Source organism: Electrona antarctica (genome assembly GCF_951216825.1).
Source record: "Electrona antarctica genome assembly, chromosome: 12".
Classification (NCBI taxonomy): domain Eukaryota; kingdom Metazoa; phylum Chordata; class Actinopteri; order Myctophiformes; family Myctophidae; genus Electrona; species Electrona antarctica.
This window is the reverse complement of record NC_136793.1, coordinates 3,138,105-3,148,241: the sequence shown is the minus strand read 5'-3', so window position 1 is coordinate 3,148,241 and position 10,137 is coordinate 3,138,105. Positions and strand designations below refer to the sequence as shown.

The following is a 10,137-nucleotide window of genomic DNA, read 5'->3' as shown; positions in this document are numbered from 1 at the left end:
TCCAGATTATTTTATCGGGTTTCACCAGAAAAATGGAAAATGTTAAAATTGAGTTCAATATGAAAAGTGTCTTCTAGTCTAGAACAGGGGTTCTCAACCCGTGGGTCGCGGGTCGCCAAATTATTTTGGGGGGTCCCCAAAATATTTTCAAAAAAAAAAAAAAAAAAAAAAAAGGGTTTTTTAAAATTGTATTTTCACGATTTTTCTAAAATAGCAGACCTACAAGCTCGTAGCGCGCCACTCGGTGGCGCGCTATGAGCTTGTAGATCTGCTATTTTTCAATAGCTAAATTATAACAATGCTTAAAACACCAAAAGGGGTTCCCGCCCAAAATGGTTTAAGGTTATTGTAGCAGTCAATTTATATTGGGGGTCGGGAGGGGGCGGGGCGGGGGTCCCGAGACATTGCCAAAGCATTTCCGGGGGTCCCCGGCCAAAAACGTTGAGAACCCCTGGTCTAGAACAAAAGCCAAATCAAATATTATGAAAAAACGTAAGAAATAATTGACTTTCAATTTTGATACATTTACTTTGTCTACTCATCTCATTCGGTTGTGAAAACAGACACTTGGAAAAGAGTATAGGCTATTTATTGATTGATTGAATACTTTATTAACAGGCTTTGGGCCAGTAAGCCCCAATAGAGCGTCGCAGTCCCGCCCCCTCGAGAGACCCGGAAAATAAATCCCAGTTAATTTTCCTCATAGACTTTTCAGAAAGTATTTATTTAAAGACGTTTACGCCGCGGACAAAGACAACTCTTGTCGTGACAAATCATGACAACAAACACATTTTTTCGGGCTGAACAAATAATTAGAAAGAAGAAGAAAACGGCAGGTTTTACAACACTTTTTTTGTTGTTTTTCTTCTTTGTAATTATTTGTTTGGTCCAAAATATTGTGTTTGTTGTCATGATTTGTCACGACAAGAGTTGGCTTCGTACGACGCTTATAATGTCTTTAAATAAATACGTTTTGAAATGTCTATGAGGAAAATGCATTGGGAACTATTTCCTGGGCCTGGCGTCGTCATGAAAGGGGGCGGGACTGGGCCTGGTGTGGTCATGAAAGGGGGCGGGACTGGGCCTGGCGTCGTCATGAAAGGGGGCGGGACTGGGCCTGGCGTGGTCATGAAAGGGGGCGGGACTGCAACGCTCTATAGGGCCCTATAGGCTTGTTTCCATTGTGGTCCTCTGTATGATATCAGAATGGGTATCGGCAGATATGACCCTGTAAATAATGGGAGATTGGATATTGGTCATAATTGTGCACCCCGTCCCATCACCCAATAACCCATTGAGACCTGAGCCCAGATTCTACAAATGCCTTCTAAAGCAGTCTTGTGAAGAAGAAGAAAACAACTTGTGTTTCTATATCAGTGATGCTCATTGGATCAAACTACGTCATGTCAATTAATATGTGACTCTTTTTGATACAGAGACAGTCATGGCAAAACTGTTCAGGAGAGGAGAAAACAAGACTAACTGTTCAGGAGAGGAGAAAACAAGACTAACTGTTCAGGAGAGGAGAAAACAAGACTAAGTGTTCAGGAGAGGAGAAAACAAGACTAAGTGTTCAGGAGAGGAGAAAACAAGACTAAGTGTTCAGGAGAGGAGAAAACAAGACTAAGTGTTCAGGAGAGGAGAAAACAAGACTAACTGTTCAGGAGAGGAGAAAACAAGACTAAGTGTTCAGGAGAGGAGAAAACAAGACTAAGTGTTCAGGAGAGGAGAAAACAAGACTAACTGTTCAGGAGAGGAGAAAACAAGACTAAGTGTTCAGGAGAGGAGAAAACAAGACTAACTGTGCAGGAGGAGAAAACAAGACTAACTGTTCAGGAGAGGAGAAAAACTGATTTTTATTTTATCCAAAATGAGTATACTAGAGCATGTCTGAAATAAATGTCACTAATCTTTCTCTGCAAGACATTACTCTATAAGCCATATCTCCAAAACTGGTGGGTCAAACTGAACAAGCAATCATTTGAAGCTATGATTCAGTACTTTCATACGACATGAAAATTAAAAGAAGAATCAATGACTGAAAACTGTCACATTATGTCCCCATAGCTATTAACGTTTAAATTAGTAATGGGTGTCCTCTCAAGCTCACCTGCCGTTATTGCCGAGTGGTTGATGCTGCGGGTTCGGGGGTCTGGGGTAGAGGCCGTTCTGGGTGGGATGCCGAGCGTTTGGAGGGGCTACGCCGGGGTACAGGCCTGTCTGGGCCGGATGCTGCGGGTTTGGATGAGGGGGTCCGGGGTACCGGCCATTCTTGGACCGCCTCCCCACACCGCCGTGGGGGAACATGCTGAAGGCCTCCGCACAGGATCAGCATCAATAACACAACAGGCGTCTGAAAAGGAACGGCAGCGGAAAGACAGAGTTAGTGGAGCAGTGATGTATGAATGTAATGAGTCCCAGGATCCAGGGATGGTGTTTTAGAAATGAGTCCCAGGATCCAGGGATGGTCTTTTAGAAATGAGTCCCAGGATCCAGGGATGGTCTTTTAGAAATGAGTCCCAGGATCCAGGGATGGTCTTTTAGAAATGAGTCCCAGGATGCAGGGATGGTCTTTTAGAAATGAGTCCAAGGATCCAGGGATGGTCTTTTAGAAATGAGTCCCAGGATCCAGGGATGGTCTTTTAGAAATGAGTCCCAGGATCCAGGGATGGTCTTTTAGAAATGAGTCCCAGGATGCAGGGATGGTCTTTTAGAAATGAGTCCCAGGATCCAGGGATGGTCTTTTAGAAATGAGTCCCAGGATCCAGGGATGGTCTTTTAGAAATGAGTCCCAGGATCCAGGGATGGTCTTTTAGAAATGAGTCCCAGGATCCAGGGATGGTCTTTTAGAAATGAGTCCCAGGATCCAGGGATGGTCTTTTAGAAATGAGTCCCAGGATGCAGGGATGGTCTTTTAGAAATGAGTCCCAGGATCCAGGGATGGTCTTTTAGAAATGAGTCCCAGGATCCAGGGATGGTCTTTTAGAAATGAGTCCCAGGATGCAGGGACGGTCTTTTAGAAATGAGTCCCAGGATCCAGGGATGGTCCTTTAGAAATGAGTCCCAGGATCCAGGGATGGTCTTTTAGAAATGAGTCCCAGGATGCAGGGATGGTCTTTTAGAAATGAGTCCCAGGATCCAGGGATGGTCTTTTAGAAATGAGTCCCAGGATCCAGGGATGGTCTTTTAGAAATGAGTCCCAGGATCCAGGGATGGTCTTTTAGAAATGAGTCCCAGGATGCAGGGATGGTCTTTTAGAAATGAGTCCCAGGATGCAGGGATGGTCTTTTAGAAATGAGTCCCAGGATGCAGGGATGTCTTTTAGAAATGAGTCCCAGGATGCAGGGATGGTCTTTTAGAAATGAGTCCCAGGATGCAGGGATGGTCTTTTAGAAATGAGTCCCAGGATGCAGGGATGGTCTTTTAGAAATGAGTCCCAGGATGCAGGGATGGTCTTTTAGAAATGAGTCCCAGGATCCAGGGATGGTCTTTTAGAAATTAGTCCTAGGATGCAGGGATGGTCTTTTAGAAATGAGTCCCAGGATGCAGGGATGGTCTTTTAGAAATGAGTCCCAGGATCCAGGGATGGTCTTTTAGAAATGAGTCCCAGGATCCAGGGATGGTCTTTTAGAAATGAGTCCCAGGATGCAGGGATGGTCTTTTAGAAATGTGTCCCAGGATGCAGGGATGGTCTTTTAGAAATGAGTCCCAGGATCCAGGGATGGTCTTTTAGAAATGAGTCCCAGGATGCAGGGATGGTCTTTTAGAAATGAGTCCCAGGATCCAGGGATGGTCTTTTAGAAATGAGTCCCAGGATGCAGGGATGGTCTTTTAGAAATGAGTCCCAGGATCCAGGGATGGTCTTTTAGAAATGAGTCCCAGGATCCAGGGATGGTCTTTTAGAAATGAGTCCCAGGATGCAGGGATGGTCTTTTAGAAATGAGTCCCAGGATCCAGGGATGGTCTTTTAGAAATGAGTCCCAGGATGCAGGGATGGTCTTTTAGAAATGAGTCCCAGGATGCAGGGATGGTCTTTTAGAAATGAGTCCCAGGATGCAGGGATGGTCTTTTAGAAATGAGTCCCAGGATGCAGGGATGGTCTTTTAGAAATGAGTCCCAGGATGCAGGGATGGTCTTTTAGAAATGAGTCCCAGGATCCAGGGATGGTCTTTTAGAAATTAGTCCCAGGATGCAGGGATGGTCTTTTAGAAATGAGTCCCAGGATGCAGGGATGGTCTTTTAGAAATGAGTCCCAGGATCCAGGGATGGTCTTTTAGAAATGAGTCCCAGGATCCAGGGATGGTCTTTTAGAAATGAGTCCCAGGATGCAGGGATGGTCTTTAATGTGTCCCAGGATGCAGGGATGGTCTTTTAGAAATGAGTCCCAGGATCCAGGGATGGTCTTTTAGAAATGAGTCCCAGGATGCAGGGATGGTCTTTTAGAAATGAGTCCCAGGATCCAGGGATGGTCTTTTAGAAATGAGTCCCAGGATGCAGGGATGGTCTTTTAAAAATTAGTCCCAGGATCCAGGGATGGTCTTTTAGAAATGAGTCCCAGGATCCAGGGATGGTCTTTTAGAAATGAGTCCCAGGATGCAGGGATGGTCTTTTAGAAATGAGTCCCAGGATCCAGGGATGGTCTTTTAGAAATGAGTCCCAGGATGCAGGGATGGTCTTTTAGAAATGAGTCCCAGGATTTAGGGATGGTCTTTTAGAAATGAGTCCCAGGATCCAGGGATGGTCTTTTAGAAATGAGTCCCAGGATGCAGGGATGGTCTTTTAGAAATGAGTCCCAGGATCCAGGGATGGTCTTTTAGAAATGAGTCCCAGGATCCAGGGATGGTCTTTTAGAAATGAGTCCCAGGATCCAGGGATGGTCTTTTAGAAATGAGTCCCAGGATCCAGGGATGGTCTTTTAGAAATGAGTCCCAGGATGCAGGGATGGTCTTTTAGAAATGAGTCCCAGGATGCAGGGATGTCTTTTAGAAATGAGTCCCAGGATCCAGGGATGGTCTTTTAGAAATGAGTCCCAGGATCCAGGGATGGTCTTTTAGAAATGAGTCCCAGGATCCAGGGATGGTCTTTTAGAAATGAGTCCCAGGATCCAGGGATGGTCTTTTAGAAATGAGTCCCAGGATCCAGGGATGGTCTTTTAGAAATGAGTCCCAGGATCCAGGGATGGTCTTTTAGAAATGAGTCCCAGGATGCAGGGATGGTCTTTTAGAAATGAGTCCCATTTTATGAGTCCCACTTCAGTTAGGAGTCATATTTTTGCCATTTTTACAAATTGCAGCAATTAACTCCCATTTCATTTTATATGGTTATAATGTGGTTATATTCATGTAGAAGAAAACAGAAGAAGAAATTATTATTATAACTAAAGCTAGCAAAATAAACTAGAATATAAAACAGTACACTAGTACAGTAGTGCATCCCGTGGATGCAGAGGTCGTTTTATTGCGTCCCTTATCTATAAACTGCGTTTTGGGATGCAAAATGCACCCTATTTTAATCTCTGGTGGAGACTGTAAAGATGGAGTTAGTGGAGTCTGTTGTCAAAGACTGTAAAGATGGAGTTAGTGGAGTCTGTTGTCAAAGACTGTAAAGATGGAGTTAGTGGAGTCTGTTGTCAAAGACTGTAAAGATGCACCACCCGCTTTGAATGTTATCAACCTATAATAACCATATATGTTCTTATCAAGACAAGTTCAATGCAGCCAGGATGGACATTTACACACACTGCCTACCGACAGTAGGCCATAGGGACACGACGTGGAACTGAACACATTACTGCCCCCGAAGCCAAAACGTTGTGAAACTGACTTACGTGGCCGGTTAAGACTGATATGAGGTTAGGGGACTTACGTGGCCGGTTAAGACTGATATGAGGTTAGGGGACTTACGTGGCCGGTTAAGACTGATATGAGGTTAGGGGACTTACGTGGCCGGTTAAGACTGATATGAGGTTAGGGGACTTACGTTGCCGGTTAAGACTGATATGAGGTTAGGGGGACTTACGTGGCCGGTTAAGACTGATATGAGGTTAGGGGGACTTACGTGGCCGGTTAAGACTGAAATGAGTTTAGGGGACTTACGTGGCCGGTTAAGACTGATGTGAGGTTAGGGGACTTACGTGGCCAGTTAACACTGATATGAGGTTAGGGGACTTACGTGGCCAGTTAACACTGATATGAGGTTAGGGGGACTTACGTGGCCGGTTAAGACTGATATGAGGTTAGGGGACTTACGTGGCCAGTTAACACTGATATGAGGTTAGGGGACTTACGTGGCCAGTTAACACTGATATGAGGTTAGGGGGACTTACGTGGCCGGTTAAGACTGATATGAGGTTAGGGGGACTTACGTGGCCGGTTAAGACTGATATGAGGTTAGGGGGACTTACGTGGCCGGTTAAGACTGATATGAGGTTAGGGGACTTACGTGGCCAGTTAACACTGATATGAGGTTAGGGGGACTTACGTGGCCGGTTAAGACTGATATGAGGTTAGGGGACTTACGTGGCCAGTTAACACTGATATGAGGTTAGGGGACTTACGTGGCCAGTTAACACTGATATGAGGTTAGGGGGACTTACGTGGCCGGTTAAGACTGATATGAGGTTAGGGGGACTTACGTGGCCGGTTAAGACTGATATGAGGTTAGGGGGACTTACGTGGCCGGTTAAGACTGATATGAGGTTAGGGGACTTACGTGGCCGGTTGAGACTGATATGAGGTTAGGGGACTTACGTGGCCGGTTAAGACTGATATGAGGTTAGGGGACTTACGTGGCCGGTTAAGACTGATATGAGGTTAGGGGACTTACGTGGCCGGTTGAGACTGATATGAGGTTAGGGGACTTACGTGGCCGGTTAAGACTGATATGAGGTTAGGGGACTTACGTGGCCGGTTAAGACTGATATGAGGTTAGGGGACTTACGTGGCCGGTTAAGACTGATATGAGGTTAGGGGACTAAAGGCTCATACATAGTCTGGACTTTCGGTGGTTAGGTGACCACCGAACTACAAGATGACGTCACGAGCCGCGGTGAAGAGCAAACCACCGCCCCACCGCTCCACCGCTCCACCGCCACCGCTCCAGCCCTTCTCTCTGTTTTTACTCACCACCGCTCCAGCCCTTCTCTCTGTTTTTACTCACCACCGCTCCAGCCCTTCTCTCTGTTTTTACTCACCATCGCTCCAGCCCTTCTCTCTGTTTTTACTCACCACCGCTCAACGCTATTTCAGCTCCAGTGGTCAGCTCACCACCGCTCCGGTGGTGAGCTGACCACCGTAGCGGTGGTCACCTCACCACCGAAAAAACAGAATATGAATAGGCCTTTACGTGGCCGGTTAAGACTGATATGAGGTTAGGGGACTTACGTGGCCGGTTAAGACTGATATGAGGTTAGGGGACTTACGTGGCCGGTTAAGACTGATGTGAGGTTAGGGGACTTACGTGGCCGGTTAAGACTGATATGAGGTTAGGGGACTTACGTGGCCGGTTAAGACTGATATGAGGTTAGGGGACTTACGTGGCCAGTAAAAACTGATATGAGTTTAGGGGGACTTATGTGGCTGGTTAAGACTGATGTCAAAGTGGCGTACTCACGGTAGGCAGTGTGTAGCTAGGTAGGAAATGTCCATAATGACATTCAATGTCCGTGTTTGCACAAACAGGGGTACAGGTCACTGAGGTCAGGCCGGGGGTACATTCAGTCTCTACTCCTACTGTACAATGAGTCTCTACTGTACTATTAGTCTCTACTCCTACTGTACAATGAGTCTCTACTGTACTATTAGTCTCTTAATCCTACTGTACAATGAGTCTCTACTGTACTATTAGTCTCTACTCCTACTGTACAATGAGTCTCTACTGTACTATTAGTCTCTACTCCTACTGTACAATGAGTCTCTACTGTACTATTAGTCTCTACTCCTACTGTACAATGAGTCTCTACTGTACTATTAGTCTCTACTCCTACTGTACAATGAGTCTCTACTGTACTATTAGTCTCTACTCCTACTGTACAATGAGTCTCTACTGTACTATTAGTCTCTTATTCCTACTGTACAATGAGTCTCTACTGTACCATTAGTCTCTTATTCCTACTGTACAATGAGTCTCTACTGTTACTGTACCATTAGTCTCTTATTCCTACTGTACAATGAGTCTCTACAGTACTATTAGTCTCTTATTCCTACTGTACAATGAGTCTCTACTGTACCATTAGTCTCTTATTCCTACTGTACTATTAGTCTCTATTCCTACTGTACAATGAGTCTCTACTGTACTATTAGTCTCTTATTCCTACTGTACAATGAGTCTCTACTGTACTATTAGTCTCTTATTCCTACTGTACAATGAGTCTCTACTGTACTATTAGTCTCTTATTCCTACTGTACAATGAGTCTCTACTGTACTATTAGTCTCTTATTCCTACTGTACAATGAGTCTCTACTGTACCATTAGTCTCTTATTCCTACTGTACAATGAGTCTCTACTGTACTATTAGTCTCTTATTCCTACTGTACAATGAGTCTCTACTGTACTATTAGTCTCTATTCCTACTGTACAATGAGTCTCTACTGTACCATTAGTCTCTTATTCCTACTGTACTATTAGTCTCTATTCCTACTGTACAATGAGTCTCTACTGTACTATTAGTCTCTTATTCCTACTGTACAATGAGTCTCTACTGTACTATTAGTCTCTTATTCCTACTGTACAATGCCCAAAGACAGGCAGTGGAGCAACAATAACGCATAGAGAATATTTTATGTTATAATTAATTCTATTCCATATTTTGTGACAAATGTTTTTGCTACACCGCCTATATCCTACAGCATAGGATCACACTGCAGCACGGTACATGGTAAATGGTGCATTTATAAAGCGCCTTTATCCATGGCGCTTTACATAGATTGTGCATTACATTCACACACACATTCACACACCTTTACATAGATTGTGCATTACATTCACACACACATTCACACACCTTTACATAGATTGTGCATTACATTCACATCTGAGCCATGGACCACCGTTTGATGACATTTAGCCTCTCAGACCCATCTGATGACATTTAGCCTCTCAGACCCATCTGATGACATTTAGCCTCTCAGACCCATCTGAGCCACGGACCACCATCTGATGACATTTAGCCTCTCAGACCCATCTGAGCCACGGACCACCATCTGATGACATTTAGTCTCTCAGACCCATCTGAGCCACGGACCACCATCTGATGACATTTAGCCTCTCAGACCCATCTGAGCCACGGACCACCATCTGATGACATTTAGCCTCTCAGACCCATCTGAGCCACGGACCACCATCTGATGACATTTAGCCTCTCAGACCCATCTGAGCCACCGACCACCATTTGATGACATTTAGCCCCTCAGACCCAACAACTTTGGATGAGATTTTGTCCACCATTCAATGCTGTGTAAAAGTACTTATTCTTTAAATAACAATGCAGGTGTTGTTTATTTAAACACCAACTGTTAACTCTTGAGAGCGTAACAGTGAAGTCCATTTGGTTTCACTGTTACGCTCTCAACAGTTAAAGATCTATAATAACATTATAAGGGTCCATTTGGTTTAGCGACTCTTTCAGCTGCATGTTAGTAAACAAACACAACGTGAGGTTTAAACTCACCGCAGAGTCAACGGGACGTTCCTTCAGAATGTAAACAATAATAACAACAACTAAAGCGTGTTATTTTGTTCAGTGTAAATATATAGAGTCATAAAAGATAAACGTAAACAAACACAATGTAATCTAATGTGTGTTAGCTTAGCTTTAGCCGTTAGCATGAACCAAAGCACCGGAACTATTTCCGTGTAGGACGGAATTACGTCACTTCTTCTTCTTCTTCTTCTCCTCCTTCTGTTTCCTCATAGAGACACACGGGGACTACAAATTTCACGCCCCCAAATGAGACAGCGTCCCCACTTCTGGTCCGTTGGCACGGATACTGCAGGCCAGCCCATAGAAGTCCATTGAAATTCAACTGTAGTTTTAAAATAATATGAAATTAACTGAAGACTATATTGATTTGAATAAAAATATGTTTCCAAATGTATGAAGTGTCTTTGTCAACATATATTGTTGTTTTCTCAATAGAG

General features: G+C 44.4%; 1 protein-coding gene across 1 annotated transcript in view; it reads right to left on the bottom strand.

The window, feature by feature from the left end:
* The window catches only part of LOC306933693 (poly(A) RNA polymerase GLD2-like), a 43,519-nt gene extending 33,653 nt beyond the window's left edge, over window positions 1-9,866 (bottom strand). The window contains exons 1-2 of the mRNA XM_079516003.1: window positions 9,668-9,866; window positions 2,111-2,353 (exon numbers count right to left, since the gene is read on the bottom strand). Coding sequence (XP_079372129.1) covers window positions 2,111-2,307 — 197 coding nt within the window. The 5' untranslated portion in view covers window positions 2,308-2,353; window positions 9,668-9,866. The remainder of the gene's footprint in view (window positions 1-2,110; window positions 2,354-9,667) is intronic.
* Window positions 9,867-10,137: the final 271 nt, after the last annotated feature.